We start from the raw sequence: 22,851 nt of genomic DNA, 5'->3' as shown, positions 1-22,851 counted from the left end.
CCTTGCAGATTTTTTTTTTTTTTGAGAGCTTTATATGAAAAAATACAACGAAGAAATGCTTGTTTTCTTCTGCTACAAAGATGGACAGAAAAGCGCGACCCTGCGGCCGGTTACATTCCCCCCTCCCGCGGGATGCAGCAGGGTGGGGATGTAGGAGCCGCGCTACGAGGGCGCTCCTCTACCAAGGCGCTCCCGCGTCGCGCTTCAGCTCCGCCTCCCCGGAGCAGCTGCTGCAAGGGAGCGCCCCGCCACATCCCTTCAGCAACAGCGCTCAGGTGGGCCAAGCTCCCGCGGCCCGCCCCCCGCGCTGCAGCCCCACGGAGCCGTTCTCGCCCCCCTCCCGCTCCGGCCCCACCACCCTCTCACCACGCCGGGGCCCGCCCGCCGCGCCGCCATGGGCCGCGCCCGCCCAGCTCCGGCTCTGCGGGGAGGAGCCGCTGCTCCTTCCGCCCCGCGCCGCGGCTGCGCACCCCCCAGCGCCGGGAGGTCCGGCTTCTCTTTTCCCAGGCTGCGCCTTCTCGCCGGCGGCTGTCGTATCGGAGTGAGCGCAGCTTCGCGGCCCTGAGAGGTAGTCGTCTCTCGGGCTGCAGACAAGCTAAATCAAGGGGAAAAGAGTTCTGGACTACTTCAGCTTGTAGTTAGGGTACAAACTGATAAATGAAATAATCGGACAAAACCAAAACCAAAAAAGTAAGAAATAATACGTGGAAAAAAGACAAAGAGTCGACAAATGCTGGACTAGGCAGGAGTGGGGAAGCTGGTCATGGACCACAAGCAGAGAGCTGGCTGCCATCTCACCCTCTGTCAGTACTTACCCACATCAATGACATATTGGGGCTTCCATCTCTCCCATTTTACCTCTAAACAGGGAATACAAGCCCTGGCTCTAGAACAAGCAGGCATCCTGGTGGCTGTAATACTTATCTTTAAATAACCTCTTTCTAGACTGCTTAACTCACTTTTGTTGATTTTCCTCCAAGATAAGGTAGGCCAACAAAATAACCATCTGTGTAACTCAGGCGGCGACAGCTACAAATAGGAGGTGGAGAGAGTGAGGAACTTAGTTGACACAAGCATTGTACCCTTTGATGAGGGGACCGTGCCATCACAGACCAACAAGAGAAAGGTTTTCTGATTATTTTCCTCTTTGGTAAGTCTACATTCTATCAGTTTCTACTCACCTGAGTTGATGGAAGAGCAGAAAAGATATATTTACATGTATTATGATGATAATTGGGTTTTGGAGTAATTCATATTATGCGAATACCACTCCTATCCTAAAAGGTAAAAAGGATTAGCAACAAACCAATACCTTCATAAATAACACTCTGTTGACAGACACCATGCAAAAAAAGCACCTTCTGACTTAATATAATTTGTAAGGCTTCCAGAATATAAAGGGATCACAGAACAAGAACAAGCATAATAGAAAAAGAGGAAAGGACCTTTCTGAACTCATGTAAGTAAATAACATAGATACATGCAACAAAATAGATTTTTCTTTATTCTTGTAATTGAGTACTTACAGTATTTCCTTTTTTTTGGTACAAAAGTGGATCCAAGTGTAACATAAAAAGCTCAAAAGCTACACAGAACATATGATTATATCTCCTGTTGGAGCTTCTTTCCTAATCCTCTTCCAAATCCCTCACGTACAAAGATAAATTCTTGCAATCCTGACATTAGGATTATTCTTGAAGTAAAACATAAGCTGTAATCTTTCTGAAGCTGCCTGCTGCTTAGAATTAGGGCTGATTGTCTGAGCATATCCATACTGCAGGGACCCACTGGGGCTCATCCTGTGCACGATGTACTGCAGACAGCAGCTGCGCAGATGCTTCTTGTAAATTGTCATTCACAATCACGTGATCAAAGAACTGACCAAACTGAGCTTCCATTTTCTTAGCTGATTCTTCCATCTCCTGTAAATCTTCTTCCTGTGAGACAGAGTAAGTCCACAAAACTTCAGTGTTGTGTAGAGAAACATACCTGCACAGCATCTGCAAAACACCTTGGACCACATAAACAAGAGGTGAATAGAAAATGTCAGTCTGCTTTATTTCATTTACAGTTTGCTATAATAAAGTACCTCTGCTACAGTCAGTTCCAGGTCTCAAAAACTGAGCTGGCTGCCATATGCTTCGCAAGGAAGTACCTTGTGTCTTAGGATGCTCCATTAGCCCTAAAACAGTTACTCTAATGATAAATGCTGGCAGAGAACATTAGGGACTGGAAGGTAAATCTACTAATGCTTGTGTTCTTATTCCAAATTTTAGTTTATTTCCCCAGTGTCCATGTTACTTTCTGTCATAGCAATCATGAATCATTTCCACATAGTTATAGACTGAGGTCTCCAAAATGTTAAGATGCTAAATTTGATGATGATTTGCATAGAAACAATTGTGTTAAAGTGCTGTATATATTCTAAATATAAGATTGCATTTCCTACAAGCAGGATCTGTGTTTTGTCTACAGAACTTAGTATAGGATTGATACTGGCACTAAGCATACATTCTTATAACTGTGAAAAAAATAATAATGCTACTTAACAAAGCATATTCCAAGTATTTCAATCAAATAGTAAACATATGTGTTGACTCAAGTATTGACACAAGACAGCTAAATAAAACAAAAATATACAAAATAGCTTCTCCTTTAAGACATTTTGAAGCTAAGTGCCTCAGCCCCCTAGGTTAAAAATTATAATTCTTATACTTCAAAGCCAGTCTGGAAGGAGAAAAGAAATCCCAACAAAATCCCAACAAAATCCACAGAAAAAGATAATAATTAGATTTGATCCTAAAAACACAGTAATGTTTTTTTAAGAGTTAACAGTGTAGTATAGTAGAATGCATTATGTTCTAGTAACAGAATCTCAGATTAATAAACTCAACCTCTTTAATTCCCAAATCTTACCTTGAACTTCATGTTCACATAATAATCCGTAATGATCCTGGCATTTTTACGAGTCTGCCTCATGCAGCCTATGCTAGGTGGCTTGATGAATATAATGTAGGGCTTTAACTCATGGGTCCGGGCTATTTGTATACCCTACAAATGAAGAGTAAAATAAAGTATTTCAAGTGCATTCATTCCAGCTTTAGTCCCATAAAAAGCCAGTTGTTTACAACATACTGTGATCCCCAGCCCTAGGAGACACTTTTTTCAGGAACACTTACTTGAAAAAGATCTCACTAATAATCCCTAGAGCAGACATTGTTAAGCAACTGTGGCACACAATTACTTAATTTTGCTTGGTAGCCTCATTAGGAGATGCTTTCAATACCAGTGAATGATGGAATAGTGTCACTAACGGATCGCTACAATCAACCACATAAAAGACGCATTTGAAACCTGTTCTTTTTTGACTGTAAGGGAGCTACTTTTGGAACAAGTACCTCTTTATTGATCCATGCTTGAAGAAAGTATCCTGCTTTCAGAACTCCTTTACTGTGTAACATTTCCTAATGCTAATAAGTATTTTTAAATTACTGCAGAGCACTAGAGGGAATGGAAAAAAAAAGAAAAACTAAAGAAAATCATAGTATGAAAACTTGGTCAAACCACCAGATTTAAAATAAAGCATGCAACACAGCAGTAGTTCTGCTACCTCACTGCTCTTACTTAATACTCTTTCCAAAACTTGTCCTTTAAACCCACACCCTAAAAAAAAAAAAATCATAGTGGCACATCTGTCCCAAGTAGCATGATTACACACCCTGTGCCACAACACCGCTCATTTACCCCTTTGCTTAAAAATGTAACAGAAGAAACCCAAAGAACAGTTTCTAAGGTGTGACCTCATCTACCTCTTACAGCAGTTTCAGTTTTTGAGTAGCACCCCAAAAATCTTGTAACTTAATTTCTATTTTAAGCAGCACAAGCCACTGCCAGCCTAAGGCTCAGACACTTTGGCTCTGCGTAATTAGAGGGAAATGTCCAAGAATTACTGAGTTGTGGTGCTGCTCTTTACATTCAGTTAGAGAAGATGTTTAAACAGCTTAGCCCAAACAGCTCCTAAGTACTAAATATGCAAGCAATTCAGAGAAGGTTAGAAAGGTTTAACTAGACACAGCTCTAAGTATCTTAGATATTTACAAGCTAAGGCTTTTATTAGCCTTATCTTCATCAGCAAATTCAATGCAAAAATAGAAGGAAAATAAAAACTAATAATATCTAAGTGAAGAAGCAGGTTACTAAGAGCTGTAACTTCTAGAGAGAAATGCAGGCACAAAGGCACACTAAAATTTTCAGCTCTTTCTTGATTACTTTAAGTGTTGCTGCTTTTACCAAAGGGTGTTTTCTGAGATTGCTAATACAAGGACAGAACTCTCAACAGTAGGGCTTGGAGGAAGAATAAATCCCATGCAACAGGTGTCCATATGAAAGACTAATCCTTACTTTAAGTAAGTATGAAAATTCATTTCTATACCATCCAAACTGATAATGCAGCTGCTGGCTTGGTAAAAAAAGGAACTGTCTCAACATACTTGTCACTGTGGTACCACCATCACCCCCTAAGACACATGAAAAGAATAATCTATTATTAATAAGCACCATGATGTAAAGTGAAAAACAAGACAAAGCAACTAACACTGTTCCAATGGCTCAAGCATGTAGAGAAAAATATTTTTCCTTCCAGAAGATCCCCTGCCCATTTATCACTCACCTGTGGTTCTAAATCTATGACGCAGATCTTCCCTGCATCAAGGACTGTTCGCACTGCATCAACACTGGTACCATACAGGTACCCTTTGTACTCCCCATATTCCAGCATTCTGCAACAGTGGTAAGGAAGAAGGAAAATGAAAGAGCATTTGAGTTTCAAAAAGGTTCAATTTAAAGGTGAAATCTTCAAATACAATCCAGTGATCAGGACTGAATGATCATAAAACCTATGGAATACTGTTCACCTTTGCTCTTCCCTGCTACACTAGGCACAAAAACCATTACAATTCATCTCCAAAACACGCATTTTTTACTCATGGTTTTATGAATTTTGTGTTTAGAGGCCGTGATTTTACTTGTCAGTGCTTGTCAATTACATACGACAAACAACTTCTTAAGTCTGAAGTTTTCAAAGCACTTGGCACGGTTCCATGAGTGTCTCTTCTGTAGTGCTGAGCTGGTCTACCTTAGAGAGATTATTGATGCATACAAAGGAGCAGACACTTTTGAATATTTAACCCTTACAGTTCAACTACTCATGTGTCATCTCTGCAGAGATGCTGCAATGGAGTTGCAGGTCAGGAACAGGTTTACTGCTAAATTTTCAAAAGCAGTCTGGTTTCCAGGAGAGTTAAACTCATAACTTAGAAGCACATCTAATGAGCTCAGGACTAGAGAGCCCACTTCCTTTTAGAAGGATTCTGAAATTAATTGTGGGGGAGCTATTTGCAACTGCAGAAATAGAGTCTTTGAAGAAACAGTCTCAAGTAGTTTGACACAAATTTACACCACACATAGGCAGTAAAAGTGGGGGAGCCCAGACCTGGGACCTAACTACAAAACTGTACTTTCTTGAATCATGTTGTATTTTAGGAGATCTTATAAAAATGTAATTAATCTTTCCTACTCACCTGTGACTATACACCATGTTTTCAAAAGTTTCCTTCGATATGTAGTGATATTCACGACCATTCATCTCATAACTTTTCTGAACACGAGTGGTGTCTGAAGGACGATAAAACACACAAAGGAAAAAAAAAACAGCTGGAACTAAATTATTGTAACTTTATTAGTGAAAATGAGAACTTCATGAAGAACTATCAATCAGTATTTTCATAAATAATAATATGAGTTATTTCCATTTGTAAATCCAGAACAAAAGCCCCATATACTGTAATGGTTTGCCAGTGACAAGTCATTAAAAGTTATCAAAGCACAACTGTATTTCTAGGAATAGAAGAGTAGTTTAATCCAAGTAGTTGTGATTCGAAGCAATCAGGAGCTGCCTTGGAACTGGTTGCACAACTCTTTGCTCTTCAGAGGCAATATTTGTAAAGTTCATTCAGAAAAATCCCACGAGTTTCCTCACTTGCACATCCCCCTCATCTGGGATCTTAAGTGCTAAGTCATTCATGACTTTTCAGCTTGCTTCAGATACATAATTTCCAGATTGGTTATCTAAATTACAAAAACCAAATAAGCACAGGTAGAAATAATTTCAGTTGTTACGTCAGAAGTTAAGCTGCAAAAGTCTCTTCTGAGACTAGAAGGCTAATAAGGAAAGCTGCAAAGCCTATTAAGCACCAACTTCTGCTGTCTTCATTCTCATACCTGAGTACTTAAACCCTAAGAACTTGAAATATCTCCAAGAAATGTTTTTTTTTTTTTTAAATCTAGGAAAAGCAAATACTAAAGTTAAACCAAATCATGCAGATAACTTTTCATCTCCATAAAGCTTTTAATGGTTTCAGAAGCTGAAACTTGAGCACACCTTTGTCTGATTTGCCAAAATGAGATAGATAGTATTTTAAACTAACCCTTAAGAAAGCAAACAGTACTGGCTTTCAGGACAGCTGAAGAAACAGGCTTAGAGGAAAGAGTGTATAAATATACAAAGGCAAGAGGAAGGTGCTTGGCATTTCCTATTCATGTTTGAATTGGGGTAGTGGAGGAAAGAAGAAAAGCATGACATACGAGGTGTGGCACTTTGAAACTCCCGTGGGTTACTTGTGATAAGCCTTCGCCGTAGCTCATTCACACCAACTCCTGCGGGACCTGGAAAGTTGGAAGAGCAGCTAATATTACTGACAGGGTAACGGCAGGAGGGAACTCAGCCGTACTATTTTAAAAGAAAGCAATTTATCAAATAGTTCCAGACTTAGAAAGGACAGTGGATTTGCCTTTACTCAGTTTGCTTTATCAGGACCATAGAACAGTGCAGAACAGCATCCTCCCTTCGGTCACTACAATTAAGATCTCCTTGAGAGCCTGCAGCCCACTTAATGCAGTGTCCTATAAGAAGTATTATTAAAGGTACCTTTCCATACTGTTCATGATTGAGATTGTTCTAGTCTGGAGTTAAATATTCTTCTTATTATTGTCATATCTATACATTTAACACTGGTTGTAGAAATGCCTCCATGTAAAGATACTTTCTATTAAGTTACCAATGTTTTCTCATCATTTTCAGTCCCAGCTGAATATAAAACAGAACCACTTCCCTAAAAAAATCCATTATCAACCAGCATTCATAACCAGCTTCTTCTAAGGACTTTATTATTACTGTTTTTTTAACACTCACTATTGAAACTCAAGCAAAGAAGATGATACCTGCATTAAACTTTAACCTAAATAATGGGGTCAAATGACAATAATTCTTGAGGTGTTGCTTTGAGAGCTGCCTACACAGTCAGCACTGCAATCAGCAGCAGGAAACCCCTGCTGCAATGTGCCTGGGAAGGTGGTTGAGCTCTTACCCACGAGGATAATTAGTCTGTGCCGGTCTGTTGGGTGCCGCTGGTACCTGACCACCTCTTCGTAGGGAGCTGCCAGGGTGCTGTAGCAGCTGCTGGGGCAGCGGGAGTAGCAGGACTGCTGGTTGAGCCGGGCCTTCCTGCGGCACAGCCGCATGCTTCTGCGGAATCCAGCTGGGTGGGGCAAAGGCACACTGCTGGAAAATACAGCCCACGTGCAGGCAACTCGTTCTTTAGCCCAGAGGGCCTCTTTCTAAGCCACATAACATACTATCTTTTCTGAGGTTTTTGCAAGGTGAAGATTAGTGCATTTCATTGCTGCACTTGATATGACAGCTTGGTAGAATCTCCGAGCATTAAATGACAGCTACAGAGTAGGTAAAGTCCCATTGAAAGTCACCTGAAAATTAGCCTGGAATTAAAGACTTCTGAAAGATCCCCCAAACAAGCTGGAGGAGAGGAGAAGTTTCTGACTACTTAGGGAACAGGTCAACTTCTTTTGGTAGTGTAGATGGTTCACTGTCATGAGGCAAGTCTGGAACATTTGCTCCAGCCTCTGGAACATGTATTTTAACGATCACTATAGTTTAATAACCATAGAGGTAGGTTTGTTTCTTCACTTGACCATCCAACTCTGAAAACTTCACTTATAGGTGTACTTTTCTAATGAAAGCCCTCATGATTATTCTCAGTCGATGACAGACATTACTTTTGAGCAAAATTAATCATGAAGTCAAGTTTAAATAGCAGTGGCCAAGTCTCTGTAGAAACCTAACAGGAAGAAAGATTTAAATGCAGAGATTGAGCATTATTAGGAAGAAACAGACTTCCTGATGTTTGGAAAACAGAATAAATTGTATTCCATTTAGTATTGAACTTCATTCAAGTACTTAAGCTAAAACATTTTACTTATCTTTAGTCATTGCATACCAATAAATACTCGTTGACCAAATTCACCAAATTCTTCCTCTTCTAGAATACAAAGAACAAATACTCATTAAATTAAAAAAAAAAAAAGAAAAGAGAAACCTAAAAGCTAGACGGCAAACAATTACTGCTGATCCCAAGGAAAAAAGGAGTTTCTGTAAATATGTGGAAGTAGGATGCTTAATATAATTTTAAAAGCACAATACTCTATAGTATTAAAATATTTCACATGACCAATGACCAATTCAAAAGGCCTACTGTAAGAAAAAATAAACATAGAACATCTTGGTATTTCCTAAATGAATTTTGAAACTTAACATTCTATTTGTTTAATTCCCAAGATATCTACATGCCAGACAATGTTTTGAAATTGAAATTAGTAAAAAAAACCTCCACATAATTTAAGCTTTTCAGGTGAAATCTATTTTACAAGAAGTCTTTAGTTAAAACAATAGTAACTATTCAGTAGCTCAAAATTAGAAACAAAAAATTTGTAACTCAGTTTCTGCCCCATAGCATGTTTGGAAAAAACAACTTGTGTGTGCTCAGGTATTTCAGGCGAAATGAAGACCTGATTTTATTACTTCTTTTTTCTTCATTGGATCAGTGATATCTGCTCCAACATGTGAGCCTAACCTCTTTCTTCCAATTCTTTTTCTCCTCATTCTCATGCTATTCATCATGAAGTCTTCACTTGTCAGGTGAGACTTCTAAAACTCTGTATTTTTTAAAAACTGAATCTCTCATATAAGGCTCAAACATACCAATTTTCCAATAAACCAATGTTCAGAAAGTATAGAAACTACTTGAGAAAGGTGATTTGAAAACAAACCACCAAGGAAAAGAATAGTGTCAGCGTTTAGCTTTCTTTTCAAAAAGTACTCCTTATTTTCCCCTAACCACACATGTAGTTATTAAAGCATTCCCCTTATTTAGGCCTTGTTAAAGGAAGAACGAGATACAGAACCCATAGGCATGTCTTTAAAAGCAGCATTTGTTCCAAGGAAAAACATTATTTTCATTTGCAAAACTTTGAAATACTTTTAGCACTCTTTGATTTACAGTTATCTCATAAGCATGGAAGTATTGAAACAAAATTAGATGCATATTCATTTCCCTTTCACGTCTATACACTCTTCATTACTTGTACCTTTACAATACAGTTTTATTCCTACATTTCTGTACATACTAACAACTAGTTAATGACTATGGGAAAAACTCCTTGGCACAAAACTGTTCATTCAGGGCAATGTTCAGAGCAATATTCAGCTCATGCCCATCTATCTTCAAGTCTCTTGAGTCATCATTAAACATATTTAAATATTTCTGCCTTATCTACCCTGTCTTCTGTGGTATGGAGTGCAATGCAGAATCCTACAGGGAACAAGCAATTCCACTACCAGGTATTGCAAGAAGAGTGGTAGTTCCTGCTAAAGCATAAACACAGGTAAATTCTATTAGATTACTGCTACAGGAGACAGGGAGAGAAATGTTAGTGTTACCTTCTTTAAGCTCCTCTGCAGATTCAGATAGAGACAGATATAAAACAATTAGTTTTGAGAAGACAGTCTCTACTATGATCTAAAAATCCAACCAGCCTTGTCCAATGCATTTAGGGAATGTAGAAAACAGGTACTACAGACATTAAATCTAAAATATGCTTCTTTGAGCATGAATTCTTAGTTCCCAAAGAATGGAAGAACTGCAGCATCTATTTCACTACGGTAGTGCAAAACCTCCAACTACCTAAACTGGTTCAAGTGGAATGTAGGATAGCAAATATTTGCACCTTTATTCATCTGTGTGGATACAGCAGATGGCTGACTCAGCGCTGAGCAGGATTTACAACAGTAATCCCCAAGTGCAGCTATCAGAAACATCCTAGCCTGAAAACAAAAGACTGCCCTGCAGACCTGCTGGTTATGCCTTAAAAGCCTTGGGCATTGCTTGAGAGGTAAAAGAGAACAAACGCTTGTGATAAGAGAAGAAGGTGCAGATAGAAGAACTGGCAAGTAGAGACCTTGTGGAGAAGAGCAAATCTAAGGTAAACAGACACTCTTCTACACAAGATTACCAAATACCTCAAATGAGAAGCTTAACAGTAGTTGTATTTTAGGGGACAAATTATTTATTTTAGAAGACTCAAGTTTTGCAGAACTCTCAATGTGCTGTAAATAAGCAGCTGCTTCCTAAATGAAAAAAAATCAAACAAACAACCAAAAACCCCCCAATCAGGTCAAAAAAAGAGTACTTATTGATTGTATTTTTATACATAAATAATGAATTTTATAAGCATTTTTCTTTCCTGTATGTCAGCCATGCCCACAATCAGGAATCCAGAAGCAGCTTTCCTCTTTACCACATCAACTCCTACAGGCACTGGGGATTCAGGCCTGCATATTACTGAAAGTAATCCAATTATCTGCTGACATCAGTGCAGCCCCTGCTGTCACAGCTTGCACGGGTACAGCTGACGAGGGTTGGATAAATAGGTCTGCTACTGATGCACGAGAAGAAACATTCACACTCGTGGGATAAGAAGACAGAAACCTTACTACTAAGGTAATCAGAGAACAAGAGGAAGACTTAAAGCAACAGGATTTTACATAATGGCTTTTCAAGCCAGAATGGCTTCTGAAGCTGAAGTGGGACCTGCCACCTGCTTGTTTCTAAGGTGCTTGTCTCTGGACACCCTTCTCGCAGCAGAACAATAGCAAGGAACTTAGGTCAGAGGAACTTACCTGACTCAAATGTTTCTTCATCTTGTTTAGTAATCCAGATAGCAAAGATATTAAAATAAATTCAAAATTTAATTCTTTTCCTTCTAATGAATATCAGAATCAGAATATCAGTTTTCTAGCTTCTGTCGGTCTGTCTCACATATACTTTCCCCAGGTGCCTCTACCCTGAGGCGGCAGAATGCAGCTCACCATACTCAACTGCTTCATCTCTTTTCACATAGTCCTACAGGATCACATCCCTCCATGAGAGCTTCTCAATTACCTTGGAGAAGGAAGAATGAACTGCACTGCTTTAGGGAGCAACTCAAGCTACCAATCTTTACACTCAGTGTTCACAAGTAAAAACCTATTCTTGCTCCTTGTTCTCCCAAGATCAGGGATTTCTTGACAAAGAATTGTGTGGGTTCTCCAAGACCACAACAATCTGTGGCATTAAATATGCAACAGGCAAAAAAGCATGGTAGCTTTACAGCCACAATCCAACACCTGAATCAAAGCGGTTGCATCTCATTCAAGCAAATATTTTTGTACTGGTCAAAACACTTGACTATAAGCACTGTACACCAGAACTGCAAACAGCTCAATTTAACACACTAATAGGAGAGGAGGTTTCCAGGGTATGAAAAATAGAATTTTCTACCATGAAGTTCACCAGGAGAATGAGTGGCTTTATCTAGGAAGTGAGGCTTTAAACTAGCTACTGCCTTGAAGCAAATAAAATAATCTCAAGTGAATTCAGTTACCTGTTTCCACACACTTTTCGTCAATCTGCATGTCATCCTCTACAGATCAACACAAGGGAAAAAAATTCATCTGAATCAGAAAACCACTGGAGAGGAAAAACACCCTTACAGATCTTACAAGACTGAACTTAGACATCAGAAACAAGATAGGTGAAGCTCAAATCATCTTTAGACATCTTTAAGAATTTTAACTGTTAACTCCAATTTAGTGATGTTCTTTGTATTACAGTGAGCAAAAACTCTTAAGTGAGTGCTCTGAAGGCAGAGAGACAAATGCATCTAACTTGAATTCTCCTCTTGAAATAATGAAAAGTTTAACATGCGTGTCAATCTGTTTATCCAGTAGATATCTATTTATTAAGTATTACCACGAGGGAATATAATTTTCTGTCTTATAGCTTTTAAATATCTTTCCAACACTCAAGGAAAGTATTTTGCTTTTTATTTTTATTATTACTTTTACAAGGAAGAAAAGATCAATTCAGCTCTTTCTCAATCCCAAGACTACATCAATTTATGTCCCAGAAATGTGATCACATGAGTTTGGGCAATCTCACGGGCACACAATACAGCACTGCTGGTGTTTTGCTCTTGCACACCCTTCCAGACAGGCCCAGCAGGAGCTATTTTCCAGTTACAGGGCACTTGTCAGAGTATCTGTCAATCCCATTCTGCCCATATATATCCTTTAAAGAAATACTCTCTCAGAGCTGCTCTAGAAGAGAAAGAAGAAGAAAAGAGAAAGAGGAAATTTTGTCTTTCTTTCCTCAAAGAACCCATTCAAACTGTCACTTCCCTGACAGATAATGCACAGCTAAGGTTTCCTCTTTAAGACAATGTATGCATCTACTAGGTGAAAAAAGGCTGGATTTCAATTATGGTAAGCACACAAAATGCCAGGAACTTGGGCTTCTTCCACATGTATTTATCAAAATGCCTAATTTCTGACAACTTTTTTAAAAAGCCTGTAAAACCATGTGTCATACTGGTTCCAGGTACAGAAATACAATGCTGTCCAGATGTGATTTCCTACCTTCTTCCACAGTGCTTACTGCTCACAGCATATCCATTGAAGCAGTTAAAATGCAATAAAATTATGGTGAAAGAGAGCCTCAGCTCTAGCAAGCAATGCAATCAGTGCAAGCAGAATCCTAGGGAATGAAACACATGCCCCCAGGATTTAGCATAAGAGAAAAATTTTATACTTGCATCAAGAGCCATAGAAGAAAATGGGGACACAAGAAACAGGAAGAACATTCTTTTTCTGGGAATAATCGCATATTTACAGAAAATTATAGTTTGCAGAAGATAGTATTTCTAGATTGTTACCATTAATAAATTCAAGGGCAGCATAGCTTATCTTAGACCTCAAGAAAATAAGTTCTATTATTTTTTCAATAGCTTTGAATGCAAAGAAACATTCCAAACATGGCACTTCTCAGTGGCAGAGCTGGTATCTGTGTCCCCAGAAATCCAGGCCAGTACAATTGTCACCTCAAGACCTACAGCCAATTCTCCTAGAGAGAACTGGCTGGCCTAGTGAGGTCCTAGAATGTAGAGACTTTAGAAGAAGTTGAATTCACAGATTCTCTTATGGTCAGATCTCAAGTACACTGGAGACAGCCATCTCCACTCCAGATCAGTATTTTTTTTCCAGGGGACAGTTAACACAGTTGAAGGTTACAATATGGCTCCAGAAACAATGTCTTTGAACTAAGCTGAATTGCATAAGCTTTTATTTCAGTATCCCTGAAACAGAGACAAGATCTTTCATTCCTGCTGTATCACTCAAGTAACTTTTCACTCACACATTGATGATTTGAGACAGAGGTGGGGCTGGAAGGGCTGACACCACCAGAACTCTCGCTGCTTCCTACATAGGAATAAATTTATCACAGTTAAAGAAATATAACAGTCCACAAGCACATTATGCTCCAGTCAGATTCACTTCTTACATGTAAGATTGATCAGTACTGAACTGAGAGAAGACAGCAAGAACTGAAACATTACCAATGTTTTAGCCCACTGCAAAGACCTGAAATAAAACCAATGTGCTATAAGAAGTATTCAAATTTCCAAATCAGCAGCCCAGAAGTACTAAGAATTTATACAAAAGTACCAGAAGATAGGCCATACTGTGGTACAGACTCCTGGAAGTAGAAGGGTGTGCTGCTGCTAGGGTAGTAGTACTACTGCCTCCATTACTGCACAGAGCCTCTTGCAGCCTGAGCCACAACCCAGTTTGATTTCACCTTGCATTATACAGACTGCAGGTAGGTTTATATTTATCAAAGTCAAGTTTATCATGTGCTAGTGCGTGGTCTTACATCATCCTGGGGGTACCACAGGACGTGTGGTTAAAGGGTCAGATTGGAAAGTTTGCTATAGCAGTTTAAGAACTCTGATCCTGAATGCATGCAGTGCAAAAATACTGGTCTATTTATGCAGAAAATAATAGGCAAGAGACCCTTGTTCTTTCTTGAGTGTTTGTTTTTTTCCTCTGTTCTTCTAATCTGGTCTAGTCAGTTTTGACGAAAGCTGAAGAGGTCACTCATGCAAAGACATCTTTAGTGATGCAAGGCATCACAGGACATCTTTAAAAATATACTATGCTTTAAGTATCCCTCTCTTCCCCTTGTTTTTTTTTTTCATCATAGATGATGATCATTTAGTAGTCAGGGCCTTCAATTTCAGCTGCTACACTCCACCAGATGTCTTAGCAACCAGCATGGAGACTGGATAAGCGCTGCAAATTTCCTAAATGGCAATTTGAGATTATACAGGTGCTGTCAAAAGCTTCTTCTCACACAGGTGCTCTTCAGGGAAAAATAGCAGGAAGTCAGAGATCAGAAAGAGGAAAGATGTTTGTCAGATGCTACTCTGAATCATACTGCTACAAAACTTAGGAAAATTTTGAATAATTGGCTGATTTTTGAACCAGAGATCAGGAAAATGATGATTTTTTTACCTTTTAAGAAGATGATTTGAGGGTATGAGTCCAGCACAGGCACTGAGATCTGAAACTTTCCTGGCCTGCCACCAGAGAGCATCATTCTGATCCACAATCTGGAGTATTTCACCCCTCTTGAAAGGCAAACCTGCATCAGCACATGGTATGGCAGGATCTTGCAAGGGCCAGTAATCTGCCATTGCTCGCACATACAGCTAGTAAAGAAAATATACAGGAGTGAGTGGAAGCCACACCTAGAATGGATACAACATGGGCTTTACAAGCACAGGGCCAGATATTGCTGCTACTTCAGCCTAATGATGAAGTCAGGTTTTAAAAACCAGATCAAGCCTTAAATGCTCTCTGTTCATTAAATGAGGAAAAAAACCCCATTTATCTCATACATTATGAAAAGAACTGACCTTCAACTGTAGATCACTCAGAAAGTGCCTTTATTACACAGTTACATTTCTACTTACTGTCTTTACTGATTCAGCAACACCATATTGATGTCAGCTGAGAGACAGCCATAAAGGCAAGGTAACACTTTAGGGATTGCAATAAACTTCCAGGCAACACCATGTCTTTCTATCACACAATTGGGCACTACTGCTACCAGTCTGGGAAAAGAAAAAGAATGTTTCTTACTGTTGTCTGGTTGCTGACAGGCCGATCAGAAACTGGAATTAATTTGAACATAATTGTCCCCTGAGACAGGGCCTAAATGATTAGAAAATTAAAATATGGTTGGTATTCAACACAAGTAATCAAACATAGGCAAGACAGAGCATGGCTTTGAGGATACTGCAATATTTGTGTTACAGATAGAATTCAGGTAGACTGTATTTTTTCCAAAAGGACACTCAAGAATAAAACATCAAAGCTTTGCTAAATATTTTTTTATTTAATGCAATGTATGTTTCATTGTAAGTATATGTAATTTCAGCATTGCTTCATACCAAGCTTTTCTACTGAATTCTTATTTAAATTAGTGTCCGAGTCTGGTTAGATGGGTTATATAAAGGGGGAGGAACATTATTTAGTAATTACGCATTCCAATGGAGTTTGTATTTCTTATACCTAGAAATGGTACAACCATGGCAATGGCACAGAGACTTGGTGTGATTGCACACAGAAATACCTCACTGGCTGGCACGTAATAGTCAAGAACCCTGAAAAATTGTGTGCAAAATGACAAAAATGTGTGCCAAACAGGAACATCTCAAAAGATTTCTTCATGAGAATTTTGACAACAGTAATTACACGGCCCTTTTCTTGCAAGGTAAGGTGTGTAGCTTACAAACTCATTCACTCTGCTTTAGTGCATTTTGTAACATGGACTCATATTAGAATAGCAGCTTTCCATTACTTTCTTGTGGGATATTTCTGAGTGGCACTTCTAGAAAAAATTATGAATCAGTGAAGGCTGAATAAATTAGTATTTTTCCCAGAAGCTGCAGATGGAATGGTCACAGTTAATTTCTGCTCAGAACAGAAGTTAGATTTAACTCTGTTTTCATATATTCTGATTTCATGAGCAATTGGGAACTTCATTCACAGTAAGGAAACAATCTGAATTTTCTGTTAAAAATTCCAGGCTTTCTCATGTACAAGAGTGTGTAAAAGAGCGAGCATACAAATAATCTTAAGGTGCAAAGTAGAAAACATATTTAAAAAATATTAAATACCAGAATATTAATGACTTGCTCAGGCTCAAGTCCCTCAACAGGAACTCCATTTACTTCCACCAGTTTGTCTCCAGCATACAGCAACCCTACCATGAAAACAAATATGAAAACAGCAGCAGGAGTTTTATCACAGCATGATTTATGTTGAATAGGCAAGGCAGGGTCACACAGAAATGCCACAGGCTTCTAAGTCAGCATTAAAATTTTTCTGCACCATGTATGGAGGAAGGCATTTTGGATTCAAGCTGCATTGCTCCTGGATAAGACTGCAGACTGCTGCAGGTCACAAGGAGCTTGCATGCTTCAGCTTTCTTAATCCTTCCCACTCCCCCATATGACATCTTTACAATCTATTGATTATTTGCCTTAAAATTAGCATAAACATTTTAATATTGCTCCGTTTCTCAAAGTAAATTATGAACCTATCCTATATTAATAGACCATGAGACTTGGAATCAGACCCTTTAAAACTCCAGGTGCAGTGGGAGGTCCTGGGACTCCTCTCTGTCCTTTATAGTAAAGTCTTCACAATATTGTTTTCTTTCCCATGTTCCTTTAACTCAATAAAAATATTAGTCAAGCTAGGAACTTAATCGGCTATTTTCTGCAAGTTGGGTTTTCTTCTCTATACAAAGGCCAGAAAATACTAAAAGGAACTATTTTATTATGATTGCAGTTGAATTTTACTTCTGATGTTTAACATTTTAACTACATTATATTTCCTAAGGGACGTGGAACACATTCAATTCTAGGATGACAAAATAGTAACATTTCCAAGGAAACTCCTTGCAAAACTGCTTAGCTACTAATGCTAAGCAAGGTGCTCAGTAGAGCAGTGCCAAAAAGTATTATTACTATTCCTTAAAGCCCATTATCTTCTAGAATCACCAACTACTGATGTTTACCATTTCTCCATTAGGGAATGTGCTGCATTTCATACTACACTGCAGTTTGGGATATCCAGGTATTGGTGCCAAGAACACATAATGAAAACTGGATTTCTTCATCAACTCAGTCTAAAACAGCAAATTCATCTGAAAATCTATGAAGTCAGAATGAAAGTCACTGCAATGCATCACTGCTTACAGTGCTGTCCTGTGTGCACATCATCTTGCTCTATAATGGAAGATTCAGTGTAGAAGCTAAGGTATTTTTTTACTTCAAATATCTTATTTCATGTTTATGTATCACTTTGTTTCAAATTCCACATACCACTTCTGTCTGCCAGCCCACCATGGATCACACGGGCAACCGTTATGTCACCAGTTATCTCATGGCGTTTAATGGTGGCACCCTGGCAGGTAAGAACAAAGAAAAAACACATTGATCACCAAGGGACCCCAGTAAGTTTCCTTCCAGATCACAAGTCTGATCTTCAGGCTGACTCAAAGACATTGAGGGATACAGCCTTTTTACCACAACATGGATATAGTAATAACCACAGAATCATGGAATAAGCTGAGTTGGAAGAGACCACAAGGATGACTGAGTTCAACTCCTGGCCCTGCACAGCTCCATCTCCAAGAGTCACACCCCGTGCCTGAGAGCATTGTCCAAATGCTTCCTGAGCTCTGTCAGACTTGGTGCTGGGACCACTTCCCTGGGGAGCCCACTGCAGTGCCCAGCCAACAAGAATGATCCCTCACCAGAGGCTGGTTGTTTTTCACTAAGCAGACAATTCTCATAGCTTCTTCGTTTTCGGGTATGTTGTCTGGCAGTGGTGGAAGGGTTGGTTCAAAATCCTTCTGGGCCACAGTATCATGAGCAGATAGCAAGGCCTGTTACAAATGAAAACAAGCAAACCAACCAACCCATAAGCAAAGATGAATAGCAGAGCTTCTAACAGTGACAGGTCAGAAAGCAGAAATCACTGAATGTGTTCCTTTGTGAACACAGATCCCTAGCATATATTGACATTTTCTTCTTTCCACCAATAAAAGCAAACCACGAAAGTTTTAAGAACAGTTCCTTTGTTTCTTATGGAAAGCTTTCAAAATATGAAAGAAATACTTCTATTTGGAGCTCTTGGGTTAAGAATACAGGTTCTGCAATTTCAAGGAAAATTTGATATTTATATATCTGCATTAACTGCCCATAATTAAAAACTTGGGAAGAAACATCTTTCAAATACAGCCTTAAGTATGCAGCCCACCGCAAGTACTTGAGATACAGAGTCCACTTTGGATCTCATGATCAGATTAGTTCGTCAGTAGCAAACTATGTCTCTTCTGGCCCCTTTACCAATTCTTGTGAACAGCTGCCCATCCATTTCCATTCCCACTGCAGAGAGCTCCATGAGCAAACTTCTTCTTTCCTAATGCAGGACTTGCCTTGAAGTGTGGAGAACGCAGAAGCCGTCTTAGCTCTCTGACCTCTCCTGACTGAGGGGCTTCATGCAGTAACTCTACCACCTGATAAATGTAGGAAAATAAGCACAGAGATGGATTCTAGAGGACAATTCGTTTAGAAAGCTCTACACTGAATGTAAAGGAATGGAGACAGTGTAAAGCCCCCCTACATTATATGAATCAGAGGATGTCCATATGGTTTGCTCTAGAACTGGACAATATGACTACAGCTGCACAATACTCAGCCAGGCTTAATTTAGTTCAGGCACAGTGCCATGTGCTCTAAATCAGTTTTTGCTCCCATCTCTCAACCAATTTCATCACTAGTCTCAGTTTCTCTACTTCGTCATTAACTCTCCCACTAATTAAAAGATTTAGAATTCAGCTATTACAATTAGAAAAATCTAAAAAGCTTTTCAATATCCTCATGTCAGTCTGCTTGATTGTAGCCATGACACTGAACCACAGAGTTACATGGGAAGAAAAATACATGGTCAGCGATTAAACAATTAACATTTGTGTTCATTACACTGGCCAGGATTTGCGTAGTCCAGCAACCACAGCTGTGCCCATTTCTCCTGCCACGCCAACCCCCCCAGTAAAGGCTGCTGAGTAGTTTTACAGATATGTAAGTAGAGTTTCAAGTTTATATACTGTGCTTAGCCCTGAGACACAGAATTAATACCAGAACACTTAACTGCAGCAGAGTGCGTTCATTTGGTACGGGTAAGTAAAGCAATAAACCGTGCACACAATCTCACCTCACGGCTCAATGCACGTGCCTGCAGCGTGACAGGAGCTGGTCTTTTTCCAAGATAGTGTTGGAGGCATTCATAAATCTGTTGCATGCCGTGACAGACAAAACAAGGCAATGATGACATTGACCAGTTCACATGATTGTATAGATACATACATGACAGGCAATGGACAACACTATTTCTGGAAACTTCTCAGTCCAACTAGAGCCCCAGAGTCTGCAATCTCAATTCTTAATATCTGACGCATCTGGAATTGAGTCTTGAACTCAAAGTCTTTCCATATTATCAGGTAGCTAGCCAGTTATACTGTAGTTTTGAATTTTCCTAGAAGAAAAGCTTTCTACACAGGCAAATAGCCTGATAGTAAATTCTCTGATTTGTAGCCTGTTTCCTTCTTCTAGTTGAAGGCATAACTGCTGCATTTAAAGTACCCTTATGAGCATTCTTATCCAGTAAAAGCTCCTCTTTAAAAATCAAAGACTTTAAAAATCCTTCTGAAAGAAAAGCAGAATTTTTATAGAATTTGTCTCAGAGATAAAATTCTTCTCAAGATAGAAACACCAATCAAAACTCTGTTCTCTAACAATATAAGATCTTCAATTACACATCAGATGAATGGGATGCAAAACAAAATACAGTGTCACAGGCCAAGAAGTGGATGCATAGCCATACAGAAATTTAAGAAGAGGAAAGACAACTGAGCAATGATGTGTTCAGTGTCTGTCCCCTGGCCTTAACAGAGACAGGTAAAGTAGAAGAGCCTAAATGTCTGGGACATTATGGAAGAGAACACTTTATTTTCCTTTAAAGCTTAAGTGGTTTCGTCCACTGTGACTGCTGATGTTAGAACTGACGTCAGGACTATCAGCACTTAGTGTAAATTAGCATTTATTGTCCTTATATGGCAAAATTAAGCAGCTATTCCCTAGAGAACATTCTGTAGGTGACCTTTGCTTTCCCAGCTGTGTGGCAGCTTACCTTGAGCAGTGCTTGCAGCCAGCGAGATCTGAGCAGGTCATAGAGCATGCCAACACCATTGACATCTCTCTTACAGAGCAAAGTGAGCTCTTGCAGCGCTAGAGTCAGAACATGAGATACACCTGAGCCCAAGAAACAGAAAAGCGCAAGACACTTCAGTACAAAGAGAAGACCAACCAAAGCCAAACAGTGACCAGACCTTTGAAATGCACCTTTCCTCAAGTTGTACTTCTAAGAAATGCACAGATGTTTCCTGTCTGCCGTGTTTTTTTCCTTGCAATCAACTCTGTTGCATAAGAGCTATTTTACCATGGTATTAGCCAGCAGGTTAGGTCAATGCTAGCAATTTGCAACTGACCTGTGAGAAAGCCATGTAGGCAATCTCATGTAACAGTCTGGGTTCAAGCTCATACCTCCTACCCAGAAGAGGTGAAACAACAAAAAATTCCTTGGCTTTATAAGCCAGAAGCAAATGCCAGATATTCTCCTCTGATGCTCTCTTAAGTTAACTGCATACCACCACTGAACATCAAGAATCATTCCAATTATTGAGTAGTAATACTTCAGACACATTCATCTCTCTCATGACTCAATGGAAGAAGAGTCACAGAGATCAAGGAATAGAACTTTTTGAAAAGAGAAAGAAAACTGAAAAAGAGATGCAGAAGTTACCATTATCTTTACTGCTGACTGTTGGCACCTCCATCTTCTCCTTTATTCAAGGAGATTCCACTCACTTTGAATACTGCATTCACAACACGTTCGTTTCACAAAGAGAGATGATGAACTAGGGGAAAGAGCACCCTCATATCAGAATACTGTCAGGTATTTTACTCTGATAAGAAAGCAGAATTCAAAACAAAGGAAGGGGTGGGCAATAATTAGTATTTAAAATGCACCCAGGTGTAAAAAATAAATTACATATACGAGTCCCACCTGTAAATTCAGCCACCCAGTAGCATCCAAGTTGCAGACAGACAAACCTCAAATGCAGTACGACATTTTAATGTCTTTATAGAATCGTAATTTTCTTGCTTCATTAAGTCATGGAAAACAGAAAGCTGTTTGGTCCATCTTCTAGCTCTCCAGCTTCTTAAGTGTACCACCACGAGAAGCTGTAATTTTTTCTAAAGACTTATATCTTGTTTTATACCCATATAGCTTGGAAAATAATCTTATTCAAGGATACATTACATTTAATTCCTCTTAATATTGACACAATATTAAAACTGAAAGACTGGAGTTTCTACTGAATTTTCATTGAGCAAGGACATAATTTTGAAAAAAGTGATCCCTTTCTCTATGACTATTAGAGTTTAAGGTCTTCGAAGGATTTGTTCCACAGAGATTTCATTATTTTTCTCTTATTTCCTCATAATGAATTAAAAACCCAAAAAACCCCAAGCCCAGATAAAAAACCCCATTTCTTACCTTGCTGGTATCATCATCTCTCTCAGGCAATTTATAATAGGCTGTCACTTTTAGAGATGGAATCAAAGAAGTTATTTGCTAATCTAAAGATGTGTTGCTGATTTCTTTAATTATAAAAAGCAGCATATAGTACCTTATTTTTTTTCTTTAGATTTTAAAATTAGCATTTTAAAGCAATGCAGGAAGACAACACTTACTAATTAATATGTATCCATGTTGCATGACCTTTCCACAAATAAAATATGTGTCTTCTAAAATTTTCTCTCAGATTCCTTCCCTCCCTTAAAATTCTGTGGCAACCTATCACTAGCCTATAATGCTCTTAAACTAAAACTGGAAGAAGTTCTTCAACCTGCTGTTCATGGCAAACAATGTAGTACAGAATTGCTTCAGAGAATTCTCTGAACTCTTCTTCTCAAAGTAGTATGGAAATTCCCCAGGGAACACCACACACTGCATTTATATCCTAAAGCATCAGGAATCTATGTATGAAAGCTCTTAAGTAGTTCAAAATCTTCATTACATCCTAGCTGATTTCACTTGATACAAGTGTAAAGGTATTGTCATGACTAGCAGTATTGTAGATTATTCTTAAAGAATTAAATATTTCAACTGGCCACTCAAGAGGTAGTTTGTTTACTTGTAGTCTAAGTTAACATCAAATATCTGAGCACCCCAGCCAACAGGGAACCCCAGTGTGGCACAGTGAATGCATTACACCAAATTCTGTTAAATACACAGTAGGTTATCTCCTGGATTAATAAAGTAAAAAGGCAGCCATTTTCCTCTAGATTGCTCTGTAGGCAGAAAACAGCAAAGGTGCAAGCAGGAAAAGTATTATCTTGATCTGCTTACAAAAGCAGAAG

At 39.0% G+C, this 22,851-nt stretch overlaps 1 protein-coding gene across 1 annotated transcript; it reads right to left on the bottom strand.

The window, feature by feature from the left end:
• Positions 1–1,745: 1,745 nt before the first annotated feature.
• On the bottom strand, positions 1,746–21,260 carry MPP4 (MAGUK p55 scaffold protein 4; the record flags this gene model as incomplete). Its single annotated transcript, XM_084209060.1, has 19 exons — positions 1,746–1,937; positions 2,917–3,051; positions 4,670–4,778; positions 5,580–5,673; positions 6,643–6,723; positions 7,425–7,595; positions 8,352–8,393; positions 11,833–11,871; positions 12,866–12,883; positions 13,641–13,705; positions 14,801–14,997; positions 15,431–15,502; positions 16,471–16,556; positions 17,683–17,764; positions 18,117–18,248; positions 18,801–18,881; positions 19,580–19,657; positions 20,555–20,676; positions 21,227–21,260. The coding sequence occupies 19 exons, from the start codon at positions 21,258–21,260 to the stop codon at positions 1,746–1,748; spliced, it is 1,830 nt and encodes a 609-aa protein (XP_084065186.1).
• Between the last annotated feature and the right edge of the window lie 1,591 nt (positions 21,261–22,851).

This window comes from Fringilla coelebs, assembly GCF_963513975.1.
Source record: "Fringilla coelebs genome assembly, chromosome: 7".
Classification (NCBI taxonomy): Eukaryota; Metazoa; Chordata; class Aves; order Passeriformes; family Fringillidae; genus Fringilla; species Fringilla coelebs.
Note: the sequence above shows the minus strand (reverse complement) of the source record. Positions and strands in the feature narration are given on the sequence as shown.